We start from the raw sequence: 18,323 nt of genomic DNA, 5'->3' as shown, positions 1-18,323 counted from the left end.
TTCTCTGCCCCGCTCTATTCTCGCCGTGCCGCACAACCTTCTCCCACCCACCCCCACCCCCCCTCTCTCCCCCCGCGCCTTCGTCGTTGCATCTCTCGTACACGTCTATCCCGCATCTCTCGCCTACCCTCCCGGCGAAAGGTATCCATCCCCCGCGAGAATTCCGCGACTCCGGCATGTTACGCGAACCGCTGTTAAGAGCCGAACCTCGTTACCTTTTAGGAAATATCCCCGCGAATTCTCACTTCTGACAATAACTTCGGTAATCTCGATCTTCTTCGATTTTTCTAAGACTAAATTTAATTTGGTGGGGAAAAGTTTAGATAATTATATCTGTCGCGCAACAGTAATTTTGGAAATGTCGCGAGATAATCGACCACCTCGCCCGAGGTAATGACTTGGGGTATTAACGAGTCCCCGTCGACGTTGATCGTATGAAACCTTTCAAAAAATCCGAGCTATGGCGCATTACACGACATTTGACGCGAGTCTCTATAGTCTTTGACACGCGGCAGGCACTAGACGATATTAAAACAGACCGGAGCTTTTGCTGAGCGCTGGCAAGGAAACGGAAGCTTAACGTATAGAGAAAGAGAGATGTTTTAAGAAATTAGTCCTCGTTTTTATGAATCGCCGAGTTACGTGATTTGACTTTCCCGTCGAGAGTGGCGCTATTAATTACTTGTATCATCACAGTCGACTATTGTGCGATAAAATAATACTGCGTTAACGCTTTACCGCCTTTTCATGACGTGCGCCTTTTCAAGTTGCAAAAATTCGAAATGCATGCTTGCCAATATTGAACAAACTGATAAATTAACAATATATAATGCTCCTAAATTTTTTTACGTATTTCTAACGCAATATTTTATTTCAATATTTTATTAGATTTAATACAATAATTACAATTAAACTTGGAATATATTAATATTTAGATATATTATGTAAATATTATATATTCCTAATTTACTAGTTTTTTCAATATCGATGCGCGTACATTTCAAATTTCTGCAATTAATAATGTTTAAAAAGATTAGAAACTATCCATGGATGTATAACCATTTATTGTTCAAAATGAATTTACAATATTCTATATGTAAAACAGTACCGATAACAATGCTCACGCTGTTCACTCTTTTTCAAACGATTCCGACACAAGGTAAGAAAATACAACGGGAAGTCCGTGGGTGACTTAAAAATCAACACAAAGAATAAGTCTAAGAAACGAGCTCAAGGAAAAACCCGTAAATCATTTTAAAAAAAGAGTTACACGAAGGGCACACACTTTCCGCAAGACGTAACAGTTTCGTGCCAATTACGGGCTTTTCATTCAGCCAGCTACGGTTACGATCGTTCAATCCAACACGAAACCTTACTGTTATATTTTACGGAAGGTGTCCCCGACCTTAAAAAGATGAATTTATTTTTTACGTTCACAATATTGATAGAAATTGTCTATGAAATAAATAAACACAATTTCAAATATTAACTTCTGTTAGATCACTTCACTATTTCATTGTGTTCACATAAGGGTTTAGTTTTATTTATTGTTATTTAATTAAATATTTAACTAAATATTGATTTCTATTTCTCCGTGTACTAAAGAAGCTACAAAACGACAAGTTCAAAAGCAGAAAAAAAGGATAAACGTTTTGGTTTTTGCCCGAACAATCGTGTAAAGTGCGTAAAATAAACATTTTCGCATACATGCGCGAATGCAACACATATAAAACACGCTATTCATTTATTATCTCTCGCAAAATGTATCCATTTTAATGGACTTCAAATTAGCGCGCTTGCATTATATGCGTTGTCCTCGATATACTGTGCGTTTTAAAAAGACTTCACGTTCAAAGCGCATGTTTATTAGACACTCTAACCAAAGTTTAATACCGACTCCGCATACTGAAGATTAAACATTGAAACGTTTGGTCTTAATTTTAATGAAAATAAGTTTTAATGATACAAACAAAATACTTTTGATTGTTGCAAATATATATAGATATTGTTTTAGCAGGGAGCTGTAACGAAAATGTTTTTTACATAATCGGTAATCTCTGCTAAACTGTTTAATGAGTTAATGTTTTTTTTTTTAAATATGTATTCCGCTTATTTTCTGCGCATTTTTTTGCTGTTTAATTTACCAATGTCTTACCACATTTTTGTTTTCGCATGTTTATAGCAACAAAATCAAAATTTATTAAGACCTATTTTGAAATACATCGAGAATCTTTCATAGTTTCAGCAATTTATTAGTAATAATAACTGACTAGAATAAAAGAACTACGGTTAAGTTTATAAAATAAAAACAACAAAAGTCTGTTAAAATGTAGATCTAAAAATAATTATGTTAAACTATTAATTAATATTGGTTAAACTGGTTTATAAAATGTCAAAACGTTTCGTCGTAATATCATTATGATTGAGTATCGTACATAACTATTTTGATGATTCAGCATACAATTATTTATTTTTATCTAAGTCGAATAACATTTTTAGATGTCGCAATGAACTTGTTTTTTTCTTGCATGCAAATAAATCTTTCTTAGAATCCGACAAGCATAACATTTGACATAAATCTTGTATATGCACATTGACTACAAATTAAACAATTAATCTCTGTTTAAAATGGTAAAGATTGTTTATTCAAAGTAGTTTCAGAAAGGTTTTAAAAACCTTATTAATATAATGTACCGGTTTTCCGGTACATTATGTGTGTGTGTGTGTGTGTGTGTGTGTGTGTGTGTGTGTGTGTGTGTGTGTGTGTGTGTGTGTGTGTGTGTGCGTGTGCGTGCGTGCGTGTGTGTGTGTGTGTTATGCAAAAGCAGGTCAAAAGAACGATTGGAAGACCTGTAATAAATCTTCTCTCCCTTTAGGGTTCTATTTATTATTCAATGTTAACGGCATTATCCACATTACTGATGTTGCATGACCCAATTGTAATTTGCCTCCTTTACCTGACATTATTTCTTTGCTTTCATAAAAAATTTTAGCCTATATAATTTCAACAAATATTTCTTTAAATCTCTATTCAAATACTCATCTATATACGAGAAACCGTCCTTTCTTCGATTAATTTTACAAATTATATAAAACATACTATCAAATTTTTATTAATTTATTAAAAAATATATATTCTATATATTGTTTAATAGATTCAATTTTCAATAAAAAAATTTTAATGTAAAAATTTTAAAAACTAAAAATTATTTATTATTTTTAAATTGTTTAGTACTTTAGTTATTTATAAAATAAAGTTTATAAAATAAAGTAAAATTATATTCTACGGAGAAAATTCTGTACACATTTTAAATATGATGTCGCAATAAACTTGTTTTTTCCTTGCATGCAAATAAATCTTTCTTAGAATCGGACAAGCATAACGTTTGACATAAATCTTGTATATGCACATTGACTACAAAATTAAACAATTAATCTCTGTTTGAAATGATAAAGATTGTTTATTCAAAGTAGTTTGAGAAAGGTTTTAAATACCTTATAAATATGATGTATCGTCAAAATTGGAGATACAGTTTAAAAGAAAAATTTTTGTATCTTCAATTTTTGGCAGTACATGTTTAAAAGTATTACTTATATACTTATGTTTCTCTTAAGTTAGAGATACATGCTTAAAAATAACGATGTCAATATCTTTTTACTGTAAATAAACTGCAATTGCTTACAATCCATCTAATAAACAAATCACAGTTTTTGAGAAACAAAAGTATTGAGTTGTATCTGTACTGATAATAATTTTTCACCTTATCTGATGTTTTGCCTGATAAATTATTTCATAATTAATTATTTATTAATTATTTATACTTATTTTATTTGCCATTAAATATGCAGAATATAAGTATATAATAATAAGACACACAAAAAACGAGGTTATAGAGTTACTTTATATATTATAAAATGTGAATTATTCAGTACTGAATGGTTCTTCATGCAAAAATTGGACAAATTTTGATGTATATATACACATTAAGAGAGCATTAATTTTTATAAATGTATCAATTATACTTAAAAACAATTTTCATTTATATTGTAGAAAAGGTACTTTTATTTAGTTATTTAAAATAGTAGTTGGTAATTTAAACATAGTACACGGAGAGAGAACGATCTTAATGTGTTTAAAAATTTAGCTAAACAGAAAATAATTTTATTGGATCCAAATAATTATGAAGAATTATGAAGAAGGTTCAAGCATAATAAGCAATATTACAAAACATTGTAACAATTTTAGCAATCAGTATAAGTATCCTACATAATTTTTAGGATACTTTAACAAAATTATTTTTAAATATAACATATATATATCATTATATTTTTCTTAAAATGATATTTATAAAATTTAACTTATCGTAAATTATAAAACTCTTTTTAAAATTACTTATGTGTGTATAAGACCCAATCCTTATAGAAGCTTAGTATTATTTATATAATAAATGATTATGAATATGTTTATATGTATAAAATAATTTCTTTAAGAATTTAAGATAAATAACAACTTAAAATTATCAAGATGTTAAATGTTTACATTTCTTTTACATGTAACGTACATTTAATATATTTTCACATGTATCAAAACAAACTGGAAATTTTTAAAAGAGATAATAAAAGAAAAAAACTTTGCATCATAATTGCCAAAAATCCGAAAACTCTCTTGTATTTTGTATAATTATTCCGTCATATTTAGAAAATGATATTCTTCCTTAATCTTCCTCGAGAATAACATTCTATTTCGAGAATTATAAATAAATTGTAATGAGCGTGAAGGTGTCATTGGTTGCATGCACGAGACGTATTAGCCTTGGAGGTCAAGAAACGCGTGCAACTGCCGGACCAGATCACTCGTGCGTGGTGGGGTAGTTCGAACACGTGCGCGTGAGAATTTACGTCGTCACGTAAAGCGTGGCGTAGGTGGTTTGGTTGGTGGAAAGGTAGTGACGAGGCCAGGATGACGAGGAGAACAGAATGTGAAGGCAGAGAAGCCGAGCAAGGGAGACGGATGAAGCGGAGTAGAGAGAGAGAGATGATAGAGACTGTGCGAGAAGGAGCGAGATGAAGGAGGAATATTGGGGGAGAAGGAGAGAGACAGAGAGGTCGAGTGGGTACGCTAAGGAAGAGCGGAGGCGCCAAGCTCCCTTCGCGCGAGCCAGGCAGGCAGCCCCTTTCGCAAAGCACCCCCTAAGCCTGGTTAGGGGCGAAGGCGGCGAGCCGCGGAGGCCACAACACGACCGCCGTCCTCATTGGTCGACGCGCTTGCTCTGGGTGGGGCTCCGGAAAAATTGGAGGGGAGAAAAATCCCCCCTAAATAGCTGCGGCTACGGCTGCGAAAAACTAGAATCCGCTCAGCCGGCATCGAGTGCGCGTCGGATTGCTTTAACGTTTTACCAGTTCGTGGTACGGAGGTGCAATCGAAACAGAAATTCAAATCAGGAGCACACACAATGGAGTTTCTTTGCTGAGAAAAAGGAGCTGAGGAAAGAGATATAATGTGTCTATTACTTGTTCGAATGTGATAATAAGTGAATAACGGAAACAACAGTGATCGATCGTGTTCACCAAAACAGTGTTTGCGCGTGGGAGTTTGAATTGATTGTTGAACAAAAAAATCAAACTTCTTCTCGTCCATCCTCCCGCTGGAATTGAAAGAATGCATTTACGGGATAGTGGATTGGGGTTGGCGGACACCCTTAGAGTGCTAAAGGAAAATCTTAGAAGATGTCATGGCGACTTGGTAGCGACAGGAAGCCCTACAATCATGTGCAGTTCGTTACCGTCTCACTGGAGGTCAAACAAGTCTCTTCCGGTGGCATTCAAGGTCATAGCTCTCGACGATATCGTGGACGGCACACAAGTTACCATCAAGGCTGGCAATGACGAAAACTGTTGCGGCGAACTGAGGAATTGCACGGCGATCATGAAGAATCAGATCGCCAAGTTCAACGATCTTAGATTCGTCGGTCGTAGCGGAAGAGGTGAGATAAAAAAAGAAATCCATATTATCACGTGTAACGAGGTTCCTCAAATGTCGGCGAAACTTTACGGAAACTTCGCTTTCGTTTACAGGAAAATCATTTACTCTAACGATCCAGATCAACACAGTACCGTACCAAGTAGCCACGTACAACAAAGCTATCAAGGTTACAGTAGACGGACCGCGTGAACCGAGATCCAAGTCGAGTAAGTTGATGTACACAATGACGTATGATTAGACTTAACGGAAAATAACCGTCAGTAGCTTGCGACTTATTGTTAATAAAAAAAAAAAGACCAAAGCCAGAAGTCACAGGAGATTTTCAACGCAGTTGGCATTTCATAATAATACATTTCAACCCTCAAGTTTAGAATAAAGTAACTTAGAGATTGACTTGGAAAGTCTCGGAGCTCGTAAAAGTATTAATACGCGCAGATTGCATTCAAGACAGATTCTAAACCCCGTTCCCTGCCGGCCGGGTAACGTCGCGAGAGTATACGGTAATCGCGAAACGTAGGCCGACAGAGTCGTGGGAGGGAGAGGGATAACTCGGATACAACATTGTTAGAAGGGGAGGGTGGGGGTGGGAGGAGGGAGGATGGTATTCAAGCGACGGGTCCGAAAGTCGTCGGAAGCTCCGTGACCACCGCGGAATCCGCAAACGGGCGTCGGAGCCTCGCGGGCGTTTAATAATCCGGCGTATATCTGGTGGACCTCAAACCGCGAGGTGGTGGCGGTGCCGCTGAACGGTGCCGAGCCCTCGACACCGAGCGTCGGGCTCGCACGTGCACGACCGAGAGAGCGGGCGCGCGCGCGCGCCACATGCACGCCGCGCAAGAGCACATGCAGCGTACATGTATATACACACGCACACGCAGCCGGCCGCGCGCGTATTAGTGGACGCAGTAGATCCAACACCGAGCGGGAAAGAGAGAGAGAGAGATAGAGCGAGGACCTGGCATCGTGTCAAGCCGCGAGAACGAGGTCTTCGTCGTCGGCGGCGGCTCTTTATTTTCAACCCGAAACAACCGCCGCGCCGCCGGTTGGTCGTCGTGGCCCACTAAGTCAAACTGTTTATTGGTCGGCACCCGGGCGAGAAAGAGGCGAGAAGAGGAGAGACGTGCGCGCGGGGGTGGGGAATAGAGACCGGCGATGCCGGCGGCAACGAGGCCAACGGGGATATGGGATACGTACCGTGCCTGGCAAAAGAAGCCGCGTTTACGCGTTTGTTTATCGCACCGCATATGGCGGTAGCATGTGTGTGCCGCGCGCTACGAAAACCCGCGCCACGTCGTAATAACGGATTTTATGCCGCGCTCGTATAAACAGAGGTACACTACTAGCTTTCGGATCCCCCGGACCGGGGGAAACGCCGTTAATCCTCTCGCTTTTATAGATCTTGGGTGGCCGATTTCCTTCTTCCTGGCGTTTGTCAGTTCGTTAGTCGCGTCACCAGAGGATTTCATCTTTCGTTCCACGGAGCAGGAAGTTCTCCCGTAAATGGCTTTAATACGGTCTCTTTATTTCTCGCGAATTTAATAGCGCACGGCCGCGGTATATCTGCGAGAGAATCTCGCGGATCGTAAAAACTCCAAATGTTAGTCGAACGCGTAGACCGAAAGAAGCAATCAAATCTATTTTCAACGCTCTAATCTGATCCGTTAGTATACGTAATATATATATATATATATATAATCAAACATCTCCGATTTGTTTTATCGGTATAGAGCACCGATTTTCATGGACTCGCGGTGGTTTCCCCAATCAACCCCCATTTCTGATTTCTTTTACAGATTATCATTACAACACCGGTTACCCTGGGCTTCATCTCTTCCATCCCTGGCTGGATTCTGCGTACTTTTCTGCACACTGGCCCCTGCCGTCTCCCGTTCTGCCCAATGGTAACGTCATAATTCAGTCAACGGGTTTAGATATAAGTGCAAAAAGAAAATCGATCGAGCGAGAAAAATATTTCACACGCCTGCCTACGTGTGTCGCGAGCACGCGGGGGGAAAAAAAAGGTCTTAAAACGAGAATCCACGCTCCGCACGAGAGAGAATCCGCGTTATCGATTTCGTCGAGTCCGCGACGCCTGCCGATGATTCATACTCCGTGAGCTGGACCCGAGGGGTGAGTCTGAGCTCTCTTTTCCCACAGCGGACCCCTCTACGGTCCCCCTCGTCCCGCTTTCGCGTAGCCGCGCCGCTCGCACACGTCCCTCCCCGTCGTTGAAACAACAATACGACTTACCATCGCGCTCTCTCGCCCCCGCGAAACGGACGGCCCTGAGATTAACCGATTCTCTTTCTTCCTCAGGAGTGGTACCATCCTCCGACCTATTTAATCGAGCCTTCTCGCCGATTCTGACGTATCCGCTCGAATACATCGGCAGTTATCCCGATTACACGGCGAGTAATTTCGCGACGGCGAACGTGCCGACGACGAACGCCGCGATGACGCCGGTCCTGACGATCGCGCCGAGTCCGTCCAGAACGCCGCCCAGCCCGAGCGAGTCTGGCAGCGAGTCCGCGGCCGAGGAGGTTCGAAGTGCCTTCGTGCCGCTTCGACACAACACCTTGCCGGCCAGCACGTCCTCGTCGTCGTCGTCGCCGGACCGGAACGCCCGAAGGCCGACCGAGGGCACGAGGAACGAGCTAAAGGCGCCCACCGAGCTCATCTCCCAGAGATTATCGCCAACGCAGAGGAGGAGTCCGTCGCCGACGAAGCTGTCGCCGCCGACCGCGAAGGTCTGGAGGCCGTACTCGAGATCGTAGATCGTAGACCAAATCAATAGCAAGAAACGACGTCTCAAGTATCTTAGAAGAAGGCTAGTGAAAACGTATCGCCGTGATGGTAGACGAGAAACTTTTTGAAATTTACGAGTTACATCACTTTTTCAAGAAGAGAATGAATCGTAAGAATGCGAATAGGAATACGAATTCTAAACAGTTTGTGATTCGCCGATAAAATTAATCGTTTTCTTTTCTTCTTGTGAACGACACAGCTTTCAAACGGTTCCGAGATGTGTTTCGAAGATGACACTTCGTCTACCATTGCGGATACGTGTTTCAAGTTTTACAAATTCGCGATGAATTTTATAAATTTCATTAAATGAAAATTATAAAATTTGCGGCGAATTTTATAAATTTGGACAAATGTACATATAGAAATAAATTGTATATATACCGTGTGTATATACGCATATATACCGTGTATATAATTCGTGGACAATAAAATAGTTACTGCAGAGAGAGAGATGAAAGATTTATCTACATTATGTGTGTTCATGAAAGTACATGTATAAATATGTTAAGTGAATGAGTGCCGGAGCGGAGAGAGAAAAAGAGAGAAAGAAAGAGAGAGACAGAGAAAGGAAGACCAAAAAGACAGAGCTATTGATATTATTTATAAGCCAGAGTTTAATGTAAATAGGCGGTAGAGAAATGCAACGGAATGAAAATAAAATCGAGATCCACCCAAGGAAAAAGAAACTCAAGCGTTAGCTGTCACATTTAATCACACACCTTTTCAGCACCTTTAAAGTTAAGTTTAACGATCGATCACCATTATATCCCGGTGAATGATCGATATCGTCGCTCGCGTAGAGATCCATTCTCAAAAGTGTCAAGGAAGTGTCGTCGGAACAGAATCCGGGGCCGTCGCGAATAGAAAGGAAGAGTATGAAAGAGAGCGGAACGCGCCGCGCGCGCTGCTCCGTGCCGCTGCAAGGGGAATCCATATTTTTTTGTCGCGATTTAAATCTGAATGGCCGCACCGTCGCGCAATCGCCCCGGTCTCCTTCGTGTGTGCGTAAGGGATCCCATACGGCGTGCACAAGGGCGGAGAATGGTTTATACCGAGGGGAGAGTGCGTGAGATCTGTATTAGTACCTATAGATTCGGGACACATCAGCGGTTCTCAGGTTCCCTCAGGAATAAATCTGGCGGCCCGGTGGGTCAGTGGTTCTTTCGCTCTTCGGGGATTTCCCCGGCGGGGAACCCGGAGGGGCAGATCGGCCTGCCTGCCCCCCGGTTTGTCGAGATGTTCGCGCGATTTTTCGCGCTTAATCTCGCCCCGCCTGTGAAAAAAAATTGTCGAAACGCGGAAACACAACCGCGGTTCGATAACGTTCGGCTCGGCTCATCCGACGAGATGTCCGCGCGACGCGAAATGTCCGTCGGGACCGTGTGCTGCATCACGCTGAAACACGACCTGGGGTAAGGGATAGTTTTTTTTTTCCCCTGAATTGTTCCGGTCGTGTTTGTCAACCGGTGCCGAGCACAGAGTACGAGCGCAGTTAATCTCGGTGACGTCGAATAACTCAATTCTCGCATTCCCGGCTGCAGGTGTGTACGCGCGCGCGGGGGCGCCTCCGATATACGCCTTCGGATCGAAAACGCCGCGGCGAAAATTCGATACCTATATATACGTGTAACGTGTGCGCGCGTCCGGCGCGCGGACGATGTGAAATCTTGATCAGATCGCCTTGATTAAAAAAATCGCGCGATCGAATTCGATCCGGTGAAATTTCCAAAGTGACTGATCGATCGCGCGCGGCCCCCGCGGCGATCTATCTCTCTCTCTCGCCGGCGCGCTTTGCGCGCCCAAAGCTTAATGGGATTAATCCCCGGCGAGAAAATGAGAACCGCGCCGACACGACACCCCGTGGTAACCCGTGGGGCGGCTGTTCGTTGACGAGTAGACAACGGAGCCAAGCAACCATGAAGGGTCACCACATCAACCGAGGCCGGCCGATCCAAGCCAATCCGGAGTGCGCGAGCGCGCGCCAGCCGGCGCTAACTAATGTTTGCTCAAAGAATCGTCATGTATAATTGAGTCAGTGCCACGCCGTGGGATGGAAAAAATCAACCGGGGCGAACGTGCGCGGATCCCTTCCCCCCCTCCCCCCGTTGCTGAATAATCGACTTTCGACTCGTATAGAGACTTCCACTCGCGATTTCGTAACAAACCGCTCCTATTAGGCGAGCCGTTTGGCATTTCACGTGCTGCAACGTGCCCCAACTATCGCGCTTCAGCTTCGCGATCTTACAATTAGTACAAACGGAGGGAAAATGAATATCTTTTTCCGGATAGCCACGTGTTAATTGCGGCAACGGGCGCTTCGCGAAAGTTTTGTCGCATAATGGTTCGCGTCTCGTGCACACTATCGAAATAAAAGATATCGCTCCGCGAGACGCGAAGCCGAGGTCTTGTTTCAAATATTAAGATGCCTATGCGCCTGCGGGATAAAACTTCAGTTACGTATACGCAATAAACGTAAGCTCGAAGTAAATAGAATTACTTTGGCTATTGAAATCAAGTCAACCAGAGGATAGATAGAGGATAGGATCAACTTCGAAACGAGCAATTGAAGTATAATGCCGGACGCGGAAGGAGCGGTTGATTCGCTTCGTCGACACGACGTAGGACGTCGGTCCTCTTGGCCGGTCTAGAATCGTGAGGACCTGAGGGTTTGAGGGTCCTAGAGTTAGGCAATCAGCGTTGATGAGGGGGTCAGGTCGAGGGACGAAGGGCTCGGACAATTAGTAAGTACCCCGCCCACTCCTCTCTCACGCCTGTGTGTCGCTCTCGCCCCGATTCACCTGCCCAACAACGCACCGACCACAGGCGCTACGCATGCGAAAGAGGCTGCCAGCGCGGACGAGCGGGGACGCTTCGTTTACGTAGATCGCGTTGTACGCACCGGATTACGCGCTCGTAAAGGTCTCTTCACGGTTGCGGAGGCAGTGTCAACGCAATCGGTCGAGGCAAATCGGCGAGCGAGCCGAGGCCGGTCTCCCCGTTTACGGCCGGCGACACACAAAGGTTTGCTGTTTACGAAAAATCAGACCAGTATTTCGCCACGAAAATATGAAATATATTTATAAATAAATGAAGAAGCGCGTACGATTGAAGATTTTATGATTTCTTTATGTATTTTCTCAAATGCATTTCGCTAATTAAATTCGAAAAGCTTTAGACTCCATTTTTTTATGAAATAGAAAATGCTTATGTTGTGCAAGATTTTGTTTTAAAAAGCTAGTCTTGAAACGCAATCATAGATTGAAGCTCGAAATAAACATTACAAATTAAATTGCTCGTCACTTTAATAATGACGCTACAAGCACCTAAGAAAGAAATATCATCCCGGCCTCGATCGTAGTAGGCTGCTTTATTTATTTGTATGTTTACACTTAAGAGGTCTAATTCAAAATTATAAAATGAAATATAATCATAATACAGAAAGTGTTAACAATCAAAAATGTAAGGCTGCAACATTTGAAAAGAGTAAGCCTATTAACAACTTCAACGTAGAAATGATAAATTCACTTTTTCGATTTGTTTGTAGTACCTTCATCGATAACGATGAACTTTCGATCGAACTTTCAGGGCAAATATCGCTGAGAGATCTTCTCGAAAAGGTTCGCTGGAAGCAAGCACGCGGAAGTAGCGCAGTATAATAAAAGTAAACGAAAGACATGCCGCAAGATTTACTCAAAGAATCCTCAATGACTTTCCTTAGCGATACGCTAATTGTTCTTACGATGAAACGTGTCGAGGATTACACGGAGTTTCGCGGGAGTCGGAGAAGGGACGTATACGGCGAGGAAATCGCGGAAATAATAAGCCTCTTTCGAGAGGAATTGGCAACGACGATGAAGACCCTTCCTCCCTGGGCACGACGCGCAGTATCTTCGTCTTCGAGAGGCGTCCCCTTCTTCGAACTTAACGTCTTTTGCTCATAGCCGCTAAAGAGAGAGAGGTAGGGAGAGAGAAAATGAAGGTAAAGGCGAAAGCGCGGCGGCACTGCGGCGCGACCTTAGGAAAAACGTTTAACGAGCTGTTTTGCATCGCAATGCCCCGACCTCGTTATCGGTTATCGACCCGCTCGCGGCTGCTGTCGCGGATTAAAGAGTACCTGCCCCAGAGTCACGTGTACGTCACGTAGTGGCGTTCCGCACGCACACACGCTTGTTGCCTCGCCGCCGAGGCGCCGCGCCATTTGATCGTCCATTGGCACAGCGCGGCTCGACCGCTGAAAAGGCGAATTGTTTCGCGGAAACCACCGATTTTCAGGCCGCGCTCTCTCGCCGCTAAATCGGCGCGCCGCGCCGCCCGCTGTCCGTCGTTTCGCGGAACGCGAATCGATCTTTCCGCATTTGTTTCCCCCGAGAGGAAACTTGTTTTTTCGCTCCGCCCGTACGCGGGCCTCGGTCGGCGCTTTGTTCCTTTGCGTGTTGAAATTTTTCACTCCATCCCCCTCCCCCCCCCCCCACCCTCGACGATCCGCGCAATCAAAAATTCCTTTTCTTCGATGTTTTTCATTAACGAAACTGCAAACGCAGCGGGAGTGGACCTTAGATCGATCTTATTGACGCTGTGAAAGAATAAATTGAATACCCACGTTTCACCGAACGTTTTAGAATCAAGTATTTGGCATGCAATTGTGTTTAAATGCAGCTTGAAACAAAAATGTAAAAGTGATCTCCTGTGATACGCTGACTCGCGAAAATTTATAATTCGTTGGTAATCTAGAATCTTTGAATAGTGAAGAAAAATAACACTGTAAATGATTGACCCGATAATGAGGTCGAAACGTTTGTTGAGAAATTAATAAATTACCTACTAAACAATCAGCACGAACATCTGGCTTGACTTACTAGCTCCCTCACTCTACATATTAATGTAAAAATAATTTTAGGTAATCTTAAAGTAAAAGTGTTTATTCAACGAACAAAAAAATTTTTAAAAAGATTGAATCTTTCTAGTTACATGGTCTACGAGAATAAGTATAGTAATGAAATCTCGTCGAATTCATGATGGAACGTCCTTCGACCTACGTCAGAAATGGCATATGCTAAAGAATCGTAAACACATGTGCATTTTTCGTATCCGATCGGTTAAATTTCGGTATGTTCATAAATTAATATTTGTGAGAAAAAAAAATCGAAGAAAGTTATGGTAAGTTAAAGGCAGCGGAGAAAGGAAAATGTTACAAAGGGGTTGCCGAAAAAAAAAAACGTAAAATAAAAAACAACGAGTTTATGGCTTGCTTCTTAGAATGGAGACACGTATGAATACCGTTCTTTCATTTTACAACTCGTTGCGACTTTTTCATTGAATGACTTTTACAGTCGTTCGGAATTAAGTTACACGGCTCGAATACGAATTCCCACGATTTTACCGCGTTACGCTGACCTGTTTCAAAATCCACGAAATCAGTCCTCCGATCACATTCGTAGGTAAGTTCGAAGCATTTCGGGCCGGACCCTCGGTTTCTTTTTGCGAGGGTCCACCCGGCTTCCATCCAACGGCAGAACGGAACTCATCAGTCCGGGAGGAAGTGGACACGTCGGAACAATTTCCTTACACCGTCTCTCCTTCCACCGTCCTGGTACAGCCCGACACCACCCCCACGGACCAGCAGCCTCATTTCTACCCCGTCATCGCAGCCGCTACTGAAATTCTGACCCCTCAACGATTGACCAATTTGCCAAATCGATTCACATCGAAATGAACCTACGTAATATCTCCAGTTGGCTACTCTGTCTCTCTCTCTCTCTCTCTCTCTCTCCATCCCATCTCTGCCTCCTGCTCTCTTTCTCTCTCTCGTGTTCCTTTAAATGACGTAGAAGCTTGTCGGCCTCTTTTTGTAGCGTGCGAAATATGCATATTATCGGGAACTGAATACATTTCGACCTATGGAACCACATAAAAACAGCATTTCTAAGATTTGCAAAAATGGCCGTGAAATTGTTTGAAAATAGAAATTGTACCCGGCAGAAAAAATATAGAAATATTAAAGAATTGGAATAACAATTTCTACCTTCTTGTTAGAGAAAAGCAACCTTATGATAATCTAAAAATTATTATCGTCAAAATATTTTCTGATATGGACGTACGAGGAATTGAAAACGTCAAATTTTATTATAAAACTACACGTGCATATTTTATAGACATATGATCTGGATTAATCTAGATTTTATAGAAATTTGATCATATTGGCAAAAAATATATTTACGCCTATATTCTATATCTTATATTGACTATCGATGGAGAGAGAGTAAAGGATGCAGAAGGTTGAACTAGATTGGGGTCTAGACGTACGTGGCAAAAGCACCCGGGATTTTTAATGCCCGAGCAAGTAGGTACTTAGTACCTATCCTCTCGGAGGCAGAGAGCCCCGTGTACCCACCCTCCAGATATTACCCTTTGGAATAGCTGCAAAAATTATGGACAGCCGATAGGCCAGCAGCCGCTGCAGGGGTGCGTCTCATCCATTTAGGTCCATCACACATGACTGGATAGGGTGAGACTTACCCCGCAGAGGTTCTCACATAGATTACGTGCTTCTCGACACTTTTTCCTGACACTAGCCTGACGAACAACGAGAAAGATCATTTGTTTTAAACTCGAATCTGTCATGTCTCACAAACGGAAAGATTTCTGTAGTAATTTCAGAAAAAAAAAAATGTGATTGAATAATTTTAATAATTATTTAAGCATAAAAGTAAAACTTTGAAATTTCACCATTTAATTTCGTTTGTTTGGAGTATTGCATTTAATATTATTATAAAATAAGTATTAGACAAGTCTTTTGTTGTTTACGTACGCTTTTGTAAAAAAATTGTTAAAATATTATAGAGGAAAATCCTGCTTATACAAACGTTGTTCATATTTCAAAGGACACACCGCGGCACACTTTTTCAAGGAGCAAGCGTGTCGTTACTGATCCTAAAGATCGTTCAGATGCAGACTATAGGGGATGGGCTCGCCCTTCTGGAGCAGATTTATCGATTATTCTTGGTCCAGTGGTCCCCTTTCGTCGAATACAGCATGCCTTATTCGATGTCATACGTGGTATAGCGCGTGAAGTTTACGACAGTAAACGTTATAAACATTTGCGACATCATTTTGTGTCAACAAAATAAATATCCATTAATACAAAACTAATATTTCATTAGTAAACAGTATCGTGATATTAATTAAAAACATAGTTTAAATAAATAAATATAACTAATCCTATATTTTTTAATTTACAAATGATAATCTCTGTGTTCTTAACAAAATTCAAAAATACTTGCTTATTTAAAATTAAAGGTAAAAGAAAAGAAATACCCCCCCCCCCCCACACACATATCCATCCTGTAGAATTTTCAGAAATTGTTTGAAATCTACATAATTTTTTGTAGAATTAGTATACGTAAAGTTGTAACGCGCGCGCGTATATAAAAAGTATATATACCATATTTACATACACAATATTTACACATTGTAAACTTCTTTTCTTTCTCTTATGATCAATGTCGTCGGCTATACACGAAACACGTGGCTACCCACCACGTACGTAATACCGCGTTTCTAACATGTGTGCACGCACACAAGCTCGCGTACACTCGCTGCACTCTCACCCCTCGTACAGCGTATTACGGTCGTCGGGGGTAAACCACCCTGGCCTCTAGGAGCTGAGAGCGGGAGCCCGCAGGGGTACGCCACGACAACCCCCGTAGCAACCCCTCAAAATCAACCAAACTTCCCCCTTCGCCTTTCAACTGCACCTCCGCCTTCCTTCCTTTCTAAACCTCCTGATCCATTCTGTAGACGTTAATATCTAGTGGGTATCCATCCATACCGGATTTTCATTCGAAAAGCTAATCAAGAATTTAGTATCGATATTGGGAATATCTTGGAACCGTTAATAAAAATAAGAAGACATCTTAATTCTTACGAAATGTTTTTAATTTATAAGATAAAATAATAACAGAGGACGTAATATATAACATTATTCTATAAAATTATTTCATTATAGATCAATTATTTCAATTAATATTATCATATCAAAAAGCTCCTTTCTAATAAATTTTCTTTTATAATAAATACATAATTATAACAAGAATTTTCTACACCTTAGAATGATTTAAAATTAATGTATTAAAACGAATTTTCTTTATTAAACATTGGAGCGTTAACAATTTCTAACATTGCAAACTGATACTATTGACAAAACATACATGCGACAACGAGACCAACGACAACACGCGCATTCTGCTTACGTGCGAGTTGCATACTCAGAGTTCTTTGTATCGAGGCTACCACCAAAAATAGGGTGACTGAATACATCGGGGACAGCTAACACCATTATCTAATACTCCCCGACGGCCATATGTGGTGCTCCCTTCTCCTTCTCACCCCCGATACCGTGCCATTCTTGCAAACTCCTGTCACGTTCGTCTCAAAACTGCAATGCAATATCGTTGTTTCGTAAAAAGTCAACAACCTATCACCCAAAAACTGTGAAAGTCTGTTAATTGCTCAAACCTACGTTTTGCCAAACGAAATAAAAATTGACAAACACATGCTTGTGAGTAACATAATAACGCAAATATTACAAATGCAATAAAACAAAGTATCATAAACCGCTATCGATGTAAAATAATCATTAATCTTGAAAAGCTAATCTTATTAATTTTAAAAATAAATATTTGTACTCGTAAAATATAAATTCTTTTAGTATTTTAATAATTTTAGCTGAAAGATTACATGTGTTTACTAAATAAATCATTATTTCTTAATGTGTTATTTTTTTTTAATTACAATAAACTTGAATTAAAAATTGTACGCGATAGAAGAGATCAGACGTAAGATTGATAGGAAGATACTTTTTGCAGAACAAAAATGCATATTATTTTTTAAAATTTGCATTTAACATTAATTGACTTTTTCAAACTGCTTGTTAAACTATGAAATAAGCATAAACTTTGAAAGTCTCTAAAAAGTCATCACTTCTTGAATTTGAGATTACTTATGCTTAACTTTCGACCAGTGCTTGAACCACGTGCATCGAGTAATATAAATTAAAACGAGTTCTCAATATTAAATCTGAATATTGAATTAATATATTTATATAAAAGTAAAATTACAAAATTAAAACATTAAAATATTATAGTAAGAAATATTATAGTATTGAAATACTATATATTATAGAAAATATTCTATTAATTTTATTATATGAAATATTAATAAATGAATTAATAAATTGTCTAAATTCTCTTGCAATAAAGCTTATCGATAATCGATTTGATTTATCTGTTTCTTCTCCTTTTACGTCGTCACTTCCGTATTAAATAATTTGCGCAGACGCGCACATAAAATGTTACGAAACAACCAGGAACAGATTGTAGACAGGATACTTTATTAGCGACTCAAGCGAATGTCCTACAAGATCCCTTTAATCTAACCACGCCAACGCGGAAATCCCAAATCACATTCCTCTCTCTTTCTGTAAGAAGCTGAGGCAACCCTCGCACAGCTACATCGAAACGCAGAGCTAAGGGTGAGG

The 18,323-nt window shown here is 40.9% G+C and overlaps 2 protein-coding genes across 3 annotated transcripts in view; one reads left to right on the top strand and one right to left on the bottom strand.

Annotated features, from left to right (window-relative positions):
* Positions 1–18,323, bottom strand: part of LOC105830001 (runt-related transcription factor 1) — a 95,288-nt gene that overhangs the window by 51,725 nt on the left and 25,240 nt on the right. The window lies entirely within an intron of this gene.
* LOC105834864 (segmentation protein Runt) lies at positions 5,327–9,474 on the top strand. Its single transcript, XM_012677669.3, has 4 exons — positions 5,327–5,984; positions 6,076–6,189; positions 7,777–7,884; positions 8,300–9,474. The coding sequence occupies exons 1-4, from the start codon at positions 5,660–5,662 to the stop codon at positions 8,755–8,757; spliced, it is 1,005 nt and encodes a 334-aa protein (XP_012533123.1). The 5' UTR covers positions 5,327–5,659; the 3' UTR covers positions 8,758–9,474.

This window comes from Monomorium pharaonis, chromosome 9, assembly GCF_013373865.1.
Source record: "Monomorium pharaonis isolate MP-MQ-018 chromosome 9, ASM1337386v2, whole genome shotgun sequence".
In the NCBI taxonomy this organism is placed as follows: Eukaryota; Metazoa; Arthropoda; class Insecta; order Hymenoptera; family Formicidae; genus Monomorium; species Monomorium pharaonis.
The sequence above is the reverse complement of the archived record's forward strand: the minus strand, read 5'-3'. Positions and strand labels throughout refer to the sequence as shown.

Bases quoted from the DNA above. Each gene is read 5' to 3' on its own strand.
- LOC105834864 (XM_012677669.3), top strand. From the start codon at position 5,660: ATGCATTTACGGGATAGTGGATTGGGGTTGGCGGACACCCTTAGAGTG. The intron at 6,190-7,776 runs GTAAGTTGATGT...TTTCTTTTACAG, and splicing joins TGAACCGAGATCCAAGTCGA to ATTATCATTACAACACCGGT. The intron at 7,885-8,299 runs GTAACGTCATAA...TTTCTTCCTCAG, and splicing joins GTCTCCCGTTCTGCCCAATG to GAGTGGTACCATCCTCCGAC.